The sequence below is a fragment of the Macrosteles quadrilineatus genome, unplaced genomic scaffold (genome assembly GCF_028750875.1).
Source record: "Macrosteles quadrilineatus isolate MER2022 unplaced genomic scaffold, UCM_ALF_1.0 Scaffold_5__1_contigs__length_97177068, whole genome shotgun sequence".
Taxonomy (NCBI): Eukaryota; Metazoa; Arthropoda; class Insecta; order Hemiptera; family Cicadellidae; genus Macrosteles; species Macrosteles quadrilineatus.
Window position 1 is genome coordinate 4,899,631 of NW_026542598.1, and position 21,306 is coordinate 4,920,936.

Consider the following 21,306-nt stretch of genomic DNA (forward strand, 5'->3'; position numbering starts at 1 on the left):
GTACGCAATTTACATTCATGGCACGCGTACTTTTACGAGGTCGTTCCACGCTATAGGCCAATATTGGCTAGAGCCGCACCCCGTCCGCCCCATACTACCCTCACGTAAACAGACGTAAACAGATCTGATCAAGTAGAAGATTAATAATGATGGAGATGCAAACTATAAAATCTTTAAACATAAATATCAATTTTGCGACTGGAAACCACAAAAAAGTGCTACGTCAAACATGGGGTTTTCAAACAAATTAAATAAGAACGCGTTGATCACAAATAAAGTTGTCCTACCTAAAGAGATTAACGACTAGAGTAAACCACTTAAAACCTACTCGACCGTTTGGTAAATTTACTTTTACAGCTGCCAGTCATATAGATTTCATTTACGTCCAAGAAACGTTATAGTCATTTTGTAACCTCATGATACTCATTTGCGTACAAATCGAGCATTGGCGAGCAACTAACAAAAGTCGATCCAAGCAAGGTTTTACAAGAGAAGATTTAACATAAAAAATAATATCCGTACGTGTATTAGATTTTCTTCAAAGAAAAGGCAAGTCTAAGTCTACGGCTCATAACAGTTGGACAACACACAACAAACACAAACTTGAACCTAGTTTAATTCTCACTCGGAGATCAGAAGAAACTTTCGAGCAACTTTTATTTTGATCCAATCTCGTGTAACTTTTAAAAAGGCAAAGTTTCTCGCAGACTAATTGATAGACTCACCTCGTAGAATATCCAGGAACTGAACACTGTTTGTAAAAAGTTGTAGACGATGAGGACTCGTCTTAGGCTGAAGGGTTTTCTGTTCTCCATCAGTCGAGGGCCGAGCACCTTGGAGAAGTAAGCGTAGAAAAGGCATATGGCCAGTGTGGGGAACGGGGAGCTCATCATCGCCCAGTCGCTCACTCTGGGATCTGAAACAACCAAACACTGATTAGAGGATGATGTAAAAGATAAACTTCTTGACTAAAATACACTGCTTTAGAAAATAAAGAATTTTCACCATCATATTCCCGCTTAACCCTGGCCCTGACAGTGTAAAGTATCAATCAGATCTGAAGTTGACCCAGTAAAGTTAATGAATAAACACTCATGATATTGGTTGTGCACAGGGATGCCAACGCACTACTTCGCTGTCACAGTCCAAATTCTCATTTGCTCTCGATTAAGCCACCTATTCAACATGACCAACCTACATTGGACATTCTAAAAGTATACATTGATTTATAACATACTAGATATTAGATTGAGGGAAGATTTTGATCACCATGCTTATGATACGTGCGTGTTTTGACGATCTTATGGAGACATAGCAATGCTGCGATTGGATGCTCTACTAGCATTGAGTATTAGGAAACAGTATATTCACTTAATCTACATGTAACCAAAAAGGTAAACAATAAAAATTATCTAAAGCCGATGATTGATTACTTTAAGTCTAAGATACAAGTTAGAGTCTAGGCATATTTCCGAATTACCAATAGATAATATTATTCACGCAACTATATATAGACCCCAAGAAGGATTCCAAACTTCCCTGTTGCGATAGACACCATTTCATAGCGATAGCGACCTCTAGTTTCCCCAAGGGCCGACGCACGAGCGATCGCTATCATATCACAGTCAGATCTAATTCTAATGGGACATAAACAACAATAGGCCTATTTTGTTTCCGCGTCATCAAACTCCACTTAAGTTTCCGCTGTGTTTTTCTGTCCGGCTTGTAAATCCAGCCGATAACAATTAGCCAAAACCAATTAAAAGTCGCGGAATTCGAGGGTCATTACTGTTGGCCATAGGGATCGGAAATCCGATCTATAACTGCGGCGAGGGAGTCTGGAAGAGTTTAGGAAACTACAATTTTCAAATTGGGTGTTATTTATCTACTCGAAAACTCTATTTCCTAATTCTGTTCAAAGATTTGTAAGTGGCGGCTAGCGTTATTGTTATGGTCATAGAAAAGTCCTACACTAAGCACAAAACAAAGAGTGAAATTCAGTATCTCTCTTTATTTTGTACTATTATTTTGGAACTTCGATCCCCCATAGACACCTATTAATTACCATGTTATTGGCAAATATTGTGTTTTTTTAAATCATAATCTGTCAATGTTTAAAGATCAAGAGTTTTGGTTGGTATACATTGTTTATGCATGCAGATTGAAAACATTGCAATAGATATTTGGAAAATTAATTAATTTAAGAATTTGATGTGAATAAGCAATAAAATAAATTATTTTTGCTAAAACTTAAGCTGTCCCATAAACTCCATGGTAATAATTTTAATACAACAATAATAAATGGGTTGCAATAACGAAATCATTCTATAACTACCGTTCTCAACACAACTTTACTCATATATTTCTATTAACGAGTTAAGTAGATAAGTTCGCTTAATTTGCACGTAATCAAACAACCTTAGTGTTACTAAGTCAACTGAGAACAATCAATGATTAATGGCACTTTAAAACTATAGGTTAAGGCCTAGTCTGGTGTGGCCTAGTCACACATTTCAACAGACATAATAAGTCTTCAGTTTTATTTTGTTCAGTTTGAAATCGTCTAAAGACGTCACAAAAGTTCCGCCAAACCTGTAGAAAGGCAAATTCATGTGTTTCGTAGAGAATGCACGGAGAGGGATCTTGGATTTTGTTCAAAGGAGTTTTGTCGTAAGATGAAATTTGCCAAACCTTCGTCACACAATATAAAACTTCTTAAGACGTTTTATTGTTGCGTCTTGCCAAGTTCGATGCGGTTGGCGTATCAGCATAACTAACCGTGGGGTACATAGACGGAAGTTCTTGTCTAATGCACTGTTCTGCCGACCTAAAGTTGATTTATAATGAAGACAAATCGAATAAATGAGGCATTATGACTCTAAAAGCCTTGATACCACCAGTTTTCCACATGCATAACTAAGCCATGAGAGAATCTAGTAGGCCGAAGTAATATGAAACCATAATTGGGACGTGTAAAACGTTAGTTACTGCTAATGGCAGGAAATTGATGGACAGTGTTAACCTCCAGATTGTTATGGTAGCAGAACTAAATGCACAGGAACTGAAATTATGAGGATAATCGTCTTGGACCATTGTTAAACATTGCAGGTCATAATTGTAGGTCTCTTAGAGGCGTGGGGCTCTAGTTCGTTGCTCGCAGACAATAAATGGCCAAGGCTATAGAACTTGCTAATCTTGGACAATAACAAAATTAAATTAATGAATTCAAAATTCACCTGTCTCTCATTGAAGAATGTTTTGTGTTTTAGGATTTAAAAAATTAACAATTTGTAAAAGTCACAATGTAATATCTCAAAAGCTAAGCAGTTTAACGCAAGATGCGTTATTTACAAAAATAATCTACAATAAATTGTTTTTTTTAGTTATAAGGTAGTTTAAGCTGCTAAGCCACAACTAAAATTGCATTAATGTCTAAGTCTGGACCGGTGTAAGAGTGGACCTGTGGTCCAAGTGGATGAATAAATTGTCATATTGTAAAATCCTCACCTTAAATTAACTAACGCACTCTGGCATGTAGGAGTTACTGCAAATCAATTAATCGACGAACTTGGTTGGTCAGCAATACACTAGTGTTGTTTTTATATGTATGCAGTATGCAAAACGTAAAGGAGTCTTGACTATTGCATTATTTAAGTTGAATCGTTTTGAACTTAGTTGCAAAAAGAGGTGTTTTACCGTGAAATGTAATACAGTACAGCAATCCTTTTAGGGATTGCTCAAATTATTTTTGAGAAACTAGGCTTTGTAAATTGTTCCGAAATAATACAATGGAGTTTAAAAGGCTATTTGGCGAGCCCTTGTACAAAAAACCCCAAAATCAAAGTAAACATTATAGGTTATTTGTTTCCTTCATAGACATATTTTTCAATTTAATTAGGGTGCGAAAGTACAACTCACAAACGCTTACATGGAAATCAAAGCCATTAAGATGAATTTTCTTCTAAGCCATTTAGGCGGAATATGGGGAAAATATTGCATTTAATACCGACAATGTATATGCAATATTAGTTTTAAAGGTCAACAAATCACCCATAACGTATAGTAATAATGAACCGATTAGCCATAGGGTACTAGAGCAAAATAATGTTCCAACTTGGGAAAAATATCCGCCAAAAGTTCACTGATGAAAAACGGTACAAGAATTTGTGGAAGGGTTTTATGGAAAACGTGAATTCAACATAGTTTATGAAACCTAATTTTCTGACGAAAAAACATTACAAGCGTTCCGCATCCTAGGTATGGCGGTTTAAGATCCTGACTTGGATGACCTTTAAATTTGGCGCATTGCCTGGGTCAATGGAGTAATAACCGAAACAGCCCAAGATGACAAGCCGGTAGGTCAAAGCTATTGTAGATACGTAAGATGCATTGGTATTCGCTACTATATTAGCAATAAAACCTCGATATCAAGGAGGATTACTAAACCAATTTGCCCATGATACTTCCTAGCGAGATTTGTAACTCGGTACTGGTCACTATCCACCGTAAAGAAAGGCTTTTAATTAAGCAAGTTTTGCTAAAGAATGTCTAGATTAACATTGAATCGTAACATTTTTGCGACCAAACAATCATATATTTCACTAACAAATAAAAGAGAACAGATGGTATAACTTAACGTTAATAAGCTTGTATGGTAACATGTACTAATTGTGTACGAGTGTTAGTAGTATTATAAAAACAAAAAAATTTTGAAATTTCTAACACGAATTACTCAACAGGGTTATCTCAATACATTTTTAAAATAGAACTAAAAAAATATAAATACCCACGTTAAAGTTAAACGCTAAACAGACGTTAAAATGATGTTTTTATAACACTTTTTTGAGTTTAAGTCGAAACACACAAACATAGCAAAATAATATTGCTTGGAATAGCACAAAGGGCGAAATCATATTTTAAACAGGGTTTGATTCGCTGACAAGTTTGTTAGGCCAATTATGCAGTTTACAATAGGGGTTTAAATAAAAACGAAGAAATAATTAGGCTATAACAGAGCCACCACAATATATACGTTTTTTCACCAAGTTCTAAATTTCACTAAACGGGATTAAGGTGCGCTAGTTCACAATCCTGTTGTAATCAAGGTAGTGTCTTGCTATCGAGGTCTGTACTTGGTAGACACGTGACTGTGGGGGTAGCAGGGGTAATGAAGGTGTTGACACCTCTCCCTGCTAACACTGCCCGGATATTGTACAGATTACATTATTGGATCTAGATTCACCCTGCCTACAATACAATTAATCATCAAGATACAGAGGAATAGGTTTTTAATGATTAATCTGAAACAATCCAGATAAAATACTACAGGAGTAGGTAGAGAGTATTCCTCACAACGCGTCCACAATGTGTAACACTTTTAATTTGGCTTTTGTAACTCAGGAGAAAATTCCCTGTCGCAAACAACCTCTTTTTGTCGTAGATCACCTATTTTACACAGAATATACAGTATTAACTTCGATGCGAGAAGATCAAACAACTGTTAATATGCGGTTTACGATCCTTGGTGTGCAGTCAAAACTACTTCAGTGATAACCATAGTGTTTGGAGACATGCAAAAGGAACGGTGTCGATATCTCTGAAACCACAAAACACGAGTATCAAGCAAAAACCCGACCAAAACCAAACTAATTAGGAAATTCCTAAACATTTAACTCCTACATCTCAAGAGAAAGTGCGAATCCTGTACAGTCACTGATACTGACCCGATACTTACATAAGGCTTGCGATTGCCCAAGCAAGGGGAACGTGGCCAAACAAAAACCCCGACGTGTGTTCCGGCCGAAATTAGGTTAACAGTGAGACGAGAGTGCAAAAACCGCCGTCAAGACAGACCAGTTTGTTGGTCTCTTCTCGGCGGATGGTAATCCTTCGATATTTACATATAAATTGCTCCGAGCGTAATAAAATCACAAGGGTTGCGCCGCACCGGTCATTTGCATGCCGCTTCTTTGACCGGTTATGTAGCTTATAAAACATAGAAGGGAGCCTTTGACAAATTCAAAGGTTTGAGGTTATTATTCTTATCATTTTGTTTTGTCATTCAGCATTAAGTTATATACTACCGAACACGTCAATTTAGTTGTATTGGCTTTGGCTTTGGATGATAACCCAGCCATGACAGGTTCGAGACGGGCTGTCCGCAATGTCTGTTATTACATTCACCATTAACTTGATCATACGAGTTTTGGTCGTAAAGGATTTTCACTGTCTTCAGATTACTGCAGACATCGTTAATCTATGGTGACAGACAATGGTGCACTTAATAGAAACCAATTAGTGACAATAGTTACGAAAAGTCCTCAATGAAATACCTCAGAAAGATTCTAAAGGGTTTATTTTATGAATTAACGTTAATTAACCTAATGGGTTAATTTTATGGACCAATGACGATGGCAATTTGAACCAGTCAATGACCTTCAATGAAGTACTAGTATTAATACAGTGGAACCTTGATAAGAAGACCCTAGATAACAAGTATCATTATCAAATCCCCTTAAAATTATTTTACTCCTAATCACATGTTATTACAAACCTCGATAAGAAGTCAACCTTGATAACAAGTCTTATTTTACAATCCCTATGAAAGTCTTGTTATCAAGTTTCTACTGTATAAAATACTGAAAATTTAATTTCTTTACTACACTAAAAGCACCAAACAATTTAAGTTTAATTCTATGACATGTAAGTCTTTTGAAAAACAAAAACAAAAAACTAATATAGCTATATTTTAACCTTCATTTTTGTTTTACGAGGAATTAAATCTTTCGATTTCAAATATGCGACATCATGGCTAATGGCCGAAATAAAAACTTGTATACAGGGTGTTGAAAATGTCTGGAACCAACATTATATCTGGTGAGTGGTTAAAGAAAAACAACTGATATTTTGTGTACGGATATACTATGGTTTTACCTATCTTTTGGTGCCGTATGAAATTTTTTACCACTTATAGGGAACGTCCTGTGGAGGATGCAGTAAAAAGTTTTAATGGAAGCCTATGGTAAATGATACATCATCTTAAAGGTAATTTTTTTCTGAGTAAGGAGCCGCAAGTTTCATCTCAAAAGGACTACCCTAGCAAAAATGGCGACTGTTTGAAATTTAAAAACCCACTCATAGGGAACGTCCTGTGGAGGATGCAGTAAAAGGTTTTAATGGAAGCCTATGGTAAATGATACATCATTTTAAAAGTAATTTTTTTCTGAGTAAGGAGCCACAAGTTTCATCTCAAAAGGACCACCCTAGCGAAAATGGCGACTGTTTGAAGTTTTTGAAAATAATTGAAAGCTTAATTGGTATTTATGTTAAAAATAAGTTTAGTAAAACAACACAAACAATTTAGTTAAATGTTTTTTTTAGTCACTTTTCAGTTCACCGCGTTATAAACTACTGTACTTCGTAACTGGCTTGTAATAGCATTTAAAGGAAACAAATACGGACCATTTAAATAGCAATGTTTTTAAATTTCAAACAGTCGCCATTTTTGCTAGGGTGGTCCTTTTGAGATGAAACTTGTGGCTCCTTACTCAGAAAAAAATGGCCTTTCAAATGATGTATCATTTACCATATGCTTCCATTAAAACATTTTACTGCATCCTCCACAGGACGTTCCCTATAAGTGGTAAAAAATTTCATAAGGCACCAAAAGATAGGTAAAACCATAGTATATCCGCACACAAAATATCAGTTTTTTTTTCTTTAACCACTCACCAGATATAATGTTGGTTCCAGACATTTTCAACACCCACTTGTAAAACAATTTAAACCACAAAAGAATATCTTAAATTTAAATCTAAACTCGTATAAGCACCGAAATTTAAAAGTAAAAAAAACACTCGTCAAACTTGTGGAGTCAAAGTAATAAAATTCCCAGACGGGCGCGACCACTTGCGAAATTTTCCATTCAAATATGAATGACAGCCAAGAAACGTCCATGTTGGAGGTCAACCCAATGTTAAACCGGTTGCTTTGACATCAGACGTCAGTGAAAATAAGAAGCGAGCCTGGAGGGCCTCTCACACAGTCACACGCAGAAATTCCACTGACGCTTCGGCGATAAAAACTAGCGCGATCGCAATTCTCCCCGGCGATTATATGTCATTACTGGATATTCCGACACTCGGGAATCCGCTCGACTTTCAGACAATCGATTTGTCATTTGATGTACGACATAATGGACAACCTTGGGAGGATTCCACGTTGGATTCGTATATGGAATATTAAACTTCGGTTCTAACTTCATCAATTATTTGAAAGAATAAAAAACGCAATAATAGTAGCTAAAAAAATTTAACAACTAACTCTAAAGTAAAAACAATGATAGCGCTTGAAAAGATTCATAAGAAAGTCGTGACCAAATAATGTAGTTAACACTCTGTTAAATACTTGCCTACACAAATTTATTGCGTTACGTGTCGCAATAATTTATAACTAATTATTTCTTAGTGATAATTTTATAAATATTCGTCAACAAAACAAACAGTTCTTGTCAAATCTAATTGCAATCAAACTACTGTAGCGATCAAATCCTTTAAGAAAGTTTTAAATTACCATTCAAACAGTTTATATGTCATATTTATTATTTATACGGCAAGCAGCCAATTTACAATTTGTACAACAAAATGCAAGGTGGTATACACACAAGTACAAATAAACTACGATTATAAAATATTGGAAAAAAATACAACAAGAAAACTTTTATTACAGTACATTTAGTGCAGTAGAAATAACTAAAAATATAGCTTAGGGGCGGCCAAAAACCCCTATTTGGCGTAACAATGAAAATGTATATGTTTAGTACGTTTTTTATTAGTGTATTATCTAGCATTTCTAACTGGAATAATTTATGTTGCAATTAGTTTCACCTCCAATACTATTTCTACTGCACTAATTGATAGATTCCGACTCATTTCAAAATAAATACACGAATGAACAATTTTAACAAGCAAAATGAAAAAGTTGCACAGACTAGCATATTACAAAGATATTGATAGCCTGCATGAATCATTTATTATGTTATTCAGTTTCGTCAATCGATTATCGATTATCGATTGTTTTATCGATCAACCGATTTCTATATTTGTAAGAAAGATAAGACACACAAATATTTGTCTATAATGTTAAAACCCAAGATTACTAACAGTTCATATATCCATGAAAACCCCCCTATAAGGAGCACCTAGAACGTAAACAAAGAAACTTGATCGCCTAACCAGGAGAAAAAGTAGAAAACATGTCTACACATTTATTTAATATGTTTTTACCCCAAAACAGAGTAAGGGGGTCGCTTAGCGTGCACGGTATACCTTATAACGTTAGCATGCCCATTGCCCAAATATTCGTGATCTTGTTAAATATTAATGCAATGCAGTAGTCGCAGTTATCGTACAATGCTGTAAAAACAACGAAGTAATATGGTTACTAAACAAGCTTTCTCACGTGTTTGCTGTACAGTTGATCAACGTAAATTCGATCTTTGGTAGTCTTTGACTGCGGAGACAGTGGTAAAATAGTTTGGCGAGTTATCTTTGACAGTTATTAGTGTAATACTAAATGATTAAGGATTTTAGCCTCTCACTACACTCAACTAAATAGTATAGATATATGAATCGTAAGTGTTAAAACACAAGTTGCAGTATAGCAATCGAGAATGGAATGATGACATGGTGTAATTTTACATAAGAGTCAGATACCACATGAAGGAAGAAGAACTGAAAAGTGAGTACCGCATAAAATTCAAAGATAATTATTGTATTAGATTAAGAAATACATCTTTCAACGGAACTAGTAGTTAAAAGTGAAAATGTTGTTTACAATAAATATGTAGGCCTACTTAAAACCTATTAATTAACTTTGATTATTGAGAACTGAATTAAGCAAAATGCTTGCAACATTTGATCAACAATTATAAGGAAGGTTAGTATTTTAAACAAAGAGGTACGTCGACCAACTTTTGAGTTGGAACTTTAGGTATTATACCGAACACATCGTTAATCCTAACCTAATCTGAGTGGACCATGTTTTAGGTTCAGTTAGGAAGATTTTATCATTTAAATTAATTAAAATCTTATTTGGAAGTCGATTTATCGGTGTGGTCAGTATAATACCAAAGTACCTTTCAGTTAAACACATTTCTACAAGATATATCATTCGCCAAAACCAATCACTTATTAGCTTAACATTTCACTAAGACGGCGTATTTTAGACTGGATATGAGTGTAGAATGGAGTTAATTAATTTCTTTAACCAGAATAATAATTGGCAAAAGCCCCAATGATACAAGAACATCTGTGTCCTACTTTGAACCATCAAAAAGCCTACTGACTATTCTCACAGTCGAACCGGCGACCTTTAGATTGCTAAACACTATCCACTCAGCTCTCTACTATAGCTATATTCCCTGATAACTTAAGTAGATGAAGATAGTATTCCCCAAGGCCCTTGGCTCCCTCTACAATAGCACGTACCTACAATATATTCCAATATCGTCCATATCAATTACGCCCAGCCATATACAAATTGCTCTTTATCTAATTTCTCCCGTAATGCTTCCTTGACTCAGGATAATTTGATCTGAGACATACCGTCGCGGGATTTTATCCCATATTTGGGATATTTTGGTGCACCTGCAAGATAGAAAGTGATAGTATAATTGGATGGCATCATGTACAGTTTAAGATCCCAACATATCTAGTTAAGACCTTAACTGTAAAATAGAAAGATTTTGGCGATAGCGCGGGATAAATTGGGATTTGAAAAGCAGGTAGTGGGATGAAGTGGGATTTATTTACAACTTGTGGGATATCTTTCCACTTGTCGCGTGTTGCACATTGCGTGTTTTGGAGACTTTCCTGTTTGAGTATTGTCACTGTGAATATCTGACTACTGCTTCCCTCTATCATCAAATAAACCGGTCGTGGCTTTAGTCTTTAGTCGGTCAATACATTGACTAAGAGCATTGATAAATGTGATTCAATTTAGACTGCATGTACAGATATTTATAGAATTTAATTTAGGGGAGCAGATCTAAAATGAAATAATCCATCTTCAGAAAATGTTGTTTTGCTAAACTAGCATTTTCTAAGGTAAATAACACAGCCTTTCCTAAGCTTTCAAATTAAAATAGTTCAACCCAAATGGGTAAACTTGGGTTGCACAAAATATATCATCGGTATAATTTATTACAAAAATTGAATGATGTAGCCTATTACAAAATGTCAACATCGTCACCATATAAACGCAACATATTTCACAGTCCAGCTGTATGCTTATTTGCATGGGTAGCCAAGTATATTTTTCGGCTTCATATCTAAAGGTTACTGGTTCGATCCTAAGAAAGAACCAATTCCCTAAATTCCATTTACCACTGGGCCACCAATTCACGAGTGTTTTAAACAATAGGTCTGCAGTTACATGGTGCCAGATACATGCTTTGGACTTCTCTTGCAAAAAAAAACCCCACAAAAATGAAAAGCGCCATTGTATACAACTTTCAAGCTATGCCTCAGAGCAACTATTGACACGAGGATACTATACATCATCGGAAAAACAGTTTTAACTTTTAGTATAATTTGTTTTTAATATAAAAACTGTGGGTTTCCCGCATGAACCCACGCGGAAGCAGCGCCTCTCCAGTTCCTAGGAACTTTCACCTTCCGACCTCCATCTGACTGTGACTCGAGCATGACGTCATGACGACAAACACGTAAATCTTTGATGCACAAAGTGGAGTATTGCAGAGCATCATTCAACAATGCTTATCGAATCCGTCCAATCGATTACAGCGTTTAAATAGTTAATTGAATCAAGAAGTAACTACTAGACGGAATACCAAGATTGCTTTACGATTCAAACTCTTGAAATGGAAAGGCCGGGTTCAGGTTTATTGTAAACAATATTATTTTAAAAACACAATCCACAATCCTTCGTCTCTTTTAAACTTTCTATTACCAAAACCGAAGTAGTTTAACTGTGTTGATATACAATCAAAATTAATTGCTAATTCAATATGGGTCACTCCATAACTATTGATGACAATTCCAAAAACACAGAGATTTTCAACAGATACGGAGGGGCTGCAAAGCCAAACTTATAGCAGTAACAACTCTCGCAAACGTATGAAAAACTCGGATCCATTTCTCAAGTTGTTCAATACAAACTAGTTGTTCCAAAATAGTTTGTTTTTGTCAGAGCCAAACCCAACAGATCACACCCTTATCTAGAAAAATAATAATTAAAGATCAAATTCAACATAGCTTTCCTTTTGAACAGAAATGTAATATCTCAATTAACAACTTACGATTACAATAGCAATCATTTCATACTGTATTGATTGAATGACATACTAATGCCTGAATGAATGTGGAATGAGGCGAGATTATCTATGTAGCTTTGATACTGACTAAGATCAGCTGATTTAGTCGGGAATGATCAAGGACATGTTCCTCGCCACCGTTGTAAAGAGCAAACATTGCATAAGCGGTGCTGAGTGTGTGGAAGACTGACAGTGACCTACGTTACGTCACAGATAGCCACGGGACAGGAAGACAGAGAAAGTAGGCCTAGCAGTGTAGTGTCACCGATACTGTGGCAGGTGACAAGCGACATAGAGCAAGGTTGACATGGCTTCCAGCGCATCATCAGAGAGGGACGAATCTATCTATATACATAGACCTGTCAGACCTACATTGTATAGCAGTGGCAGCTGTGGTGTCACCGATAGGCTAATGATTATACGCCACAGTGACAGTGTATGGCCGGTGACAAGCGACATAGAGCAAGGTTGACATGGCTTCCAGCGCATCATCAGAGAGGGACGAATCTATATACATAGACCTGTCAGACCTACATTGTATAGCAGTGGCAGCTGTGGTGTCACCGATAGGCTAATGATTATACGCCACAGTGACAGTGTATGGCCGGTGACAAGTCATCAGAGAGGGACAAATCTATAGACATGCCCCGTCTTAGATGCAATACTGTAAATGTTCCGCTTCTCTTTGGTACAACGATTGACTTTGGATATTGAAGTAGACATTGTTATCAAATACTTGTAAAACAGCACGCCAACAGGTGGGGAATCCCAGTGAGCGGCGGGTGGGCTGAGCAACGGGTGAGTTAAGCGACTACCAAGGCTCGTGGTTAGGTTAGGTTAGGCAGGTATGACTTTTATTAATAATACTTATACCTGATGAAATGCAATTTATTGAGGGTGAAACAAGAATCCACCGCTTACCGGAAGGGTTGTAAACCGGCTAATCACTTTTGACCCTCGTCTACCTGAGAGTCGCCGTCAACCCACCCGCCGCTCACCAGAGGTAACCCTATAGGTAGGGGTTTTGACGTTACGGTAATACGAATCAAGGGTGGGTGTAGAATAGAGCGAGATGCATTGTGTATGTTATTAAGCTTAGCTTTTTCACAAACAAAGACCATTAAAACCACAAGCACAATGTACAACATCTAGTGCGATTTCGAAGGCTATTTATTTTTCTCAGTTTCTTCTGTAACCTTCCGATCCTGAGGTTACCTCAACGGCCAAACATGTGGCTTTCAGTGCATGCACCACAGGTAATTTCCTAGATACATAACATTATAGAATACCAATATTTTATGTTTCATACAATCACAGTTGATGTGAACAAAAACATCCTATGATTTTTTTAGTTTCTCTATTAGTTTGGCTTAAGTCGATGTACGAAAACGAAAATTTCAAAGTAAGGCAGGGCATTGAAATGAACCACTCAAATAAAACACTGCCAATTAAATTATGTCGAGCATATTATCAAAAATTCGTTTTAACTCCGTCTCAAATCCATCACAGTAACACTTTTAATTCGTGCAGCCTAGTAGATACCCAACGACAACTCAAAATGCATACTAATTGCACATACAAGCCAGAGCACGAGTTGTACAATACGTTTTGCACGAGTACCACAATTCACAAAGCACGAGACATTTGTTCACACAATCAGGCGAAGCTGGCCGAGGAGAAAGTCGGCCTCAAAGAAAGGCAAGGCTCAGCATTGCCAAACTGCGCAAACATCAGCTATGTAATGTTTGTCCTACTAAAGCACATTGGCGCTAAGTTTAGCCGACTTCCGGGGGATTGTCACTGAACAAGTGGTTATATCTCGATCGTGTTTAAGTGTTCACCGGCTAAACATTATGGATTACGCACGACTTTGGAAATCTTGAGATTACAAACACCTTCTAAATACGAGGCGGTCGCCTACATTATCAATATAAATTAAGATTGTTTTACAACTGGCCACTGGGGCATTTGAACCCAGATATGAAGCGTGGATAAGACTGAAATGTCTTCTGCAACTGTTTCTTCAATCAGAGAATTTAAATCACAATTATCAACAGACGGGTTTTAATTTGGACCATCAAAAGCTTACACAGGATCAAACTAGCAGCATTTTAATTATATGATAGCGTAAAATGTGGGTCCATTATCATGGAAAGATTATTGATTTATGGTACCTAAATTCAGCTGTCGAGCAGAAAGATCTGAATAGCCAATGCCAATACTCTCGAAATTCAGAACGGTTGCTGTACAGGTGTTACCATCGAAAAGATTCAAAATTACTGTATGGCTTTCCGTGAAGTTAATCTTAAACACAAAGAAAGTTACTTCATATAAAAGAACTATCGTTTGACTTTATACAGCTTAAGGTTTGTCTCCCCACCACTATATCACAACATCTCACATATAAAACCCAATATTTTAATTTTTCCTTCAAGAAGGTGTGCAATGGGCCGCGATGACTTGCAGTACTCAGTCATTACTATATCTTACTAAATGATATAACAAATTATAATTTCAAAAAGTCACGGTTCCCAGTAAAATAATTAAAACCCTCCAACCTGTTTTCGAATCCACAAATGACTACGCTTTATTTACTCTGACACAATTTCTCAAACTGGCACAATTTCTCTGCAAATTCATCACTTGACTCGTTGGCCAGGAAGCTGAACGGGGACCCCCCATTGCATCAGTGGCAGCTCACAGTCGCTAGTTATACAATGGATACATGATGTTGTGGTCGTAGCCGACTCATCCTTCACTTTCTCTCATCTAACATCTCTACTTCCTACCATCCACAGCGTTCTGCAAACTGCGAAATAAAATAAACACTGTCAACTGTTAGCATGTAACAGTCATAGTCCGTCTTTATTTTTTGTGGACTAAAACCATGGTTTTGTTATCTAGCGTCGACCTTTAGTTGTATAGTTGCATTGACAGCCCCATGACGTAGGACACCTAGGTCGAGAATCGGCTCCACTTGGAATGGAACCGGCATCCTTCATATTTTTAAGGCGTGCAATTTATCCACTCGGGTCTTAAGATGTTTATTTGAGAAGAAATTCGTCATTTGCTTTAAAGGTTTTCAGCGTTCGTCCTCATACAACTTATAGCATGGCCTCCTCTAATACAAGGCCGTGGCGAAGGAAATTTGGCAACGCTGTAGTGTCGGCCTATCTAAATGGAGCGTCTGCGCAATACTTACATTACATTACTGAGATTATGGCAAGTAGGCCGGCGAGTGTAGCTTTGTTGTAGGCTACGCAGCTTCTTTTTAGACGAGGATCATTGGGATTGTTTAAGTTTAAGGAATGTTTCCGACAAAAAACTGGTATTGTACATATTGAAAAACATGTTGAGGACTTTTAACATGACACTTGCTAAAACCTCTTGTAGGAAATGTTTTTCCACGTAACGAACGATTGCTTTAATGTAATTCTCTTCAACATACACGTACGATAAACTGCATAATACTAACTACATTGTGTTAGCGAAGGAAATGGACTTAAAGTTGACCTAGAAAGGGTAATAAGAAACCTCTGATACAATTGCACATAATTCTTGAATAAAAATAACAAAATGAGAGAAATGCTTTTATGAGGTTATTAAATTATTAACATGAGCTGTTGTCACTAATACTAGTTTTTGACCGGGTAAATTAGACTTAATAGATACGTGGTTTTTATTTCAGATTATTCAGTTTTAATGTTGAATTCAATAAAAGAATAATAGTTTCACAATCGATTCTCAAGTAGGCTAATATTCTCAAATAACACACTTCTCCCAACCATTCATTCACAAAGTGATCAAACTTAATTGAATGCAAAGAAATTGTAATTAATGGGACCCACCATCACTTCCTTTAGCACTTTACTTAGCCTTCACAAGTTCAATGTCAACTCATCGCTTCCCGGCGAACAATTCAATGTCGTTTGGATCTTTAGCATTTCGTATTTCCGAATTCCTGCATTAATCTCCAATCCGACCTAAATCTGACTTACAGTAGGACAAACATAAGAATGTACTAGAATTAATTTCTCATTTCGATGAACATATAATTTGGTAGATGAGATTTATACAACGCTGAACCACTAAGGTGCGCATTTAAATGGGGGTTTATTTAACCATGGCTGTGTTTATTAGTCTTCTTGAGTGTGAATTATGTGTATCGTAATTCAAGAGATCTCTTGTATCTTGGGGATACCTGGTAGACGAAATTTAATTTTTGATATAAGTTGAGTACGGGATGAGAGGCATGCCTTTTGTATCTTTTTTACTGAGTAAGCTAAGTTTGTTCTGTAGCCAGGCTCTCACTAACTATAATTCCAAACCCTCAAGAGCAGGTGTGTCCAGTTTTAAACCATCAAAAAGATGCTGCCTTTCTACAGGATCGAACCAGCGACCACCAGATCACGAGACGAGTACTAATCCAAATATCCAGCAATATTGGCTAAATATCCTTAAAAACAATTTCCGCCCAATCGCACAATTTGCCAACAAGTTAAACTGTGGTGGTAAAAAAACTGACCGCGTTGAAAACAACCTGTAATATTCCGTGTGTGCGATACTTCCTGAAGGCCTCTGCTCGCAAACACGAGAGAGGATCATAGAATACACAAGGCGCAATTATAAGCTATGGTTACGTACACGAATACTAATTAATCCTTCTTTAAGTTTTTGTGGTTAGCGTCAAAATGACGTCAATATGATTCAGGGTTTTCCGTTTATCGTTGTCTTCCAGGTATGACTCAGTTCCAACCCACTGCGATTTTTCGTCAGATTCTAAATATTGATAAATTTTTGGATCAGTCCAGAAAATCAACATAAGAGTTTATTTTTTATTTTTTTAACGAAATCACAAATGAACTAGACAAACCTTGAGCAAGGACTTTGAGGGGGTTTCGTACAGCAAACATGGTTAGACACATAACAAAAGGTACATTTACTTACTTTGTGAATCGGGTTTAAACATGCTTTTCGCAATTCAAATGTGTCTTCTCTTTCTTGAAATTTACCATATAAAATGTGACTTAATTCCACGTTCTCCGTAGTTACGCTATTCTGCATTGAGGTAATATCTCTGAATGGGTACTTTGCCCCAGCTCACTAGCGGTTGTCAATGTCAGTGTCCAGTGAGAGCTACAGACTCCGAAACTTTCCCCTGACTTCGACCCCGGCACCTGGGTCAAGGTCAGACCGTTGCCGCGAGACACAGAGACCTCAAAACCCCGACCTGACCACCACGCAGACAGCGTCTCAGCTGCCCTACACCTTCATAGTCGTAGTCAAAAATCTGCAATTATAAATTTGTACCTGTGGTACATTGATTAGTGTCCCCGATATAAAGCACCCTAAAACAACGTTAAAAACACACTATTCACAAATGGATTGAAACAGAAAATTAACAGAACAGTAATGATAATTCGATATTTATGAATGCACACCCTCTAAAATCTACATATGTTGTTCCGGTGTTGATTCATACGAAATTTTAAAAAGCACAAATTGTTAAGGTGTGTTAAAATAATGTTCCTAAAATTTTTAGAGATAAGCCAATTTGAGAGATTATGTGTACAACGTTGAATTTTCCTTTTACAACAATTGCCGTTTAAACGAACTAACACACTTTAAAAGGGTTTTTTTAACCCTACGATAAGTAAGAACACAGCAAAAGTCGAAAAGTGAAAAACTCGAATACAAAATCTTATTATCTATTTATTTATAGGATAAACATACACTATGATCAATAATATGACTCTAAAGATAATACCGTTAAATGAATCGATTATTGTATTTAAAATATCAAGACAATAAAAACTCTAGTAGGGCATGAAGACTTGGGGTGACTCTTATGGGGGATGATTTCGATTTTTAAATCCTTCAAGGCAACGTCACTTTCATTTTCATATCAAACCGCTCCCACCCACTAAGGTTATACAGCATAACCACCACAACAACCAACACAAATTTGGTGCGAAACAGCTGGTCTACAGCATCACATTATTAAGAATATAATATTGGTAAACCAATAATTCAACCAGCTGATCTCCTAATTTAGTCAATGTTTTCAGAACCACGAAAATCTTCCAATTCAAAACGTTTATACTGAAGATAAATCAAAGAAAAACGTGGACAAAACTAAAAAATAGGACTATAAATAACTTTGATAACACAGTAGTTATATGAGTTATTAAACCATGATAATTAGAACATCACAATAGTCCATTAACTACAACTACACTAAAACTTGAATAAGTAGTCTCTAGACCTCTCGAAGAGTTCACACATAAGTAGTTTAAAAAAATATGATAGTATATTTCATCACTAGAGCCTACAGTGACTCTTTTTATGCGATACAAAAACACGACATTTTCTTCTATTTGAAGAATTAATCGAGGAAAACAATGACACAAGACTGCTGAGAAATCAAACACAATTTGAATGCCACACTGTTGGTTTGTTTTAGACGCAAAGATGTAAAACCCTCGAGCAGCGATGAAATAATAAACAAAGTAGGATTGAAACTCACAATCGTAACACAGAAATGCACGCTGGACACGAACCATGCGGCGGATATGCAAAACAACTCTACTGTAGGGGAGAATTGAACACTTTGTTTGCAAATTAAAATGCCAAACCCTTTTAGACTAATTGACATAAAAATCGTATACATAATAAAGTGCTAGTTAGCAGACTAGCCACCATTTTCGATAATTCCCTCAGTGAGCATCGAATTCAATTTTCCCTGACGAAAATCCCTTTAATGGTGTTCGATTATGAATACGACATTGACCAAGCAATAACCATTAAACACATTAAAATATATTTAACTGAAAATCAATTCAGACAAATGGAAATTCGCTTAGTCGGCAGGTTTGCTGCGGCGGGGGTATTTTTTTAGATATGTAGGTACTTGAATTGTTAAATATTTTATGTTTAATTAGATTAAGTTATCCCTATGTTACATTATTTATGTTATATTTTTAATGTCAGGTTAAGTGTAAGAAAGGGCCATGTGGCCCTAACTTTGCCTGAAAAAATAAAGGATTTTTCATTTCATTTCATTTCATTTAACCATTATAAAAATACTCAATGTTTATTTTGAAATTCTTACTACAATTTTTAATAGTCGTAATTACATTTTACTATGTGAGGCCACGTAAAATAAGGACACCATCGACATATTGTAAATTACGGTATTACTATATTATATTTGTCTGTGGTAAGAACAAGGATTTTTGAAAGTTTTTCTGATTTGTAATTTTGACTTCCACAAGTGGTACAGTTCCCCAAGGTTTAGCTGTGCTGCTATGTCTGAACGATATAAGCATTGACAATTCTAGTGAATAACTATATCTCTATTACGAACTAGTGACGCTAATAGACGTATTTTAATCCAACATTGAAAGTAAGATGTGTGCAAGATGATTAATATGTCTTGTGTAGCTTTGTTACAGATTAAGACCAATAGTTTCTTTAAACAGGACCAGTTAATAAAAAGCTCAATGTCCAAGAACTACTAGTTCTACGTTCCAACCAAGAAAAAGCTGCCATAGTTTTCCAGGATCGAAGTGCAATATGACAAATCTACTCAGCTATACAACAATAATTACAGTGTTCGACTTCTAATCTTGAAACCTCCAATTTTTTATACGAAAATAAATCTACCTTCCCGCAGACATTTAAACCAGAACAGTGTAAATTAAATATAATATGAAACACCGATATTCTCCGAGTGTCAACTTGTAGAGCGTAGACTACTCACACCAACACACATCGATTATACATATCACGTGACACACACCACGTGATCACTGTGACGTCACTTCTCGTCTTGCACTTCCTAATCTGTAATCTCACTCTACCGATAACACGATAAGAGGCGTGGCGACTTCCCGAATTCTGCACTAGCAGTATAAGGTTCGTCTTACATTTAAACTTAATCATTGCAGATTTTTAAAATGAATGAAACGCCGCATATATCACTCGAAGACGGTCTGAAAGGAGGGGAAACGGCTTGGGAGTCTCACTTAGGGGTGAATAAAGAAGTACATTTTCAGCAAATTTTACTACAATAAAAATAAATAAAAACTGTGCTCCAGTCAAAGATAGGAGGGAATTTCGATAGCAAAACCTCAAAAGTCAGCAGGATCCCCTTGATACTAATGATATAGGGCTACAGTACTGTATTAGGCACTTCTTAATCACCCAAAACGTGCGATTTTTTATGGCCAAAGATATATGATTCCTCTGGAGTAATAAGCACGTTCAGTAATTGACTATGGTAGTTTTAAGTGCAAAACCTTCAACAAAATCAATCTAGTCTCATTGGGAAAAGTTATTTAGTGATTTTGTTCAACTCTTTCCCCAAAACTGCTTAACACATCTACGTTGTTTACACAAATGTATTTCCTAATTCGTAAAATTTATTTGAACTAATTTTTGGAAGTGAAGTCTTAAATATTGTACAAAGGAGATCAGCTACCTACATAACAGTTAAGGGATCGAAATTATTACGTTTTGTGAAGTACATTAATTCCACCCCAAAAATCACGCAATATGATGATACAAATATACCACGATTCCACAAAATCTTGTATAATCCAAAATGTGAAACTCTAAATTCAATGGTTAGTCTCTTCATATACAATACGATATCCCAAGGTACGTAAGAATTACCAAATAAAGTCTTCAGTTCCAAATATACCGTAACAATGGTTAGTACCAGTGAGTTGTCGGCTGGCAAAATGACAGACAGCCCACGTGAATATTTGTCAATTAACATGTCGTCTGTCACTGCTTACTGCTTGTCGCTTGTCCTGCTCTCCCAGACATCTCTGTACTTACTTACCTATGCTCGCATGATAGCTTGATGTAAACATTTGCTGTTTACCTTGATTCCATTATCATCGATTAAACCCAAGATTAAACTTACTTCCTTAGATTTATCCTTATGGACCAGCTGACGACAGTTT

At 36.3% G+C, this 21,306-nt stretch overlaps 1 protein-coding gene across 2 annotated transcripts in view; it reads right to left on the reverse strand.

Annotated features, from left to right (window-relative positions):
* LOC128994204 (elongation of very long chain fatty acids protein AAEL008004-like) overlaps nucleotides 1–21,306 on the reverse strand; it is a 107,236-nt gene that overhangs the window by 29,839 nt on the left and 56,091 nt on the right. For both annotated transcript variants that reach the window (XM_054418584.1, XM_054418583.1), the window contains exon 3: nucleotides 726–916. In XM_054418584.1, coding sequence (XP_054274559.1) covers nucleotides 726–916 — 191 coding nt within the window. The remainder of the gene's footprint in view (nucleotides 1–725; nucleotides 917–21,306) is intronic.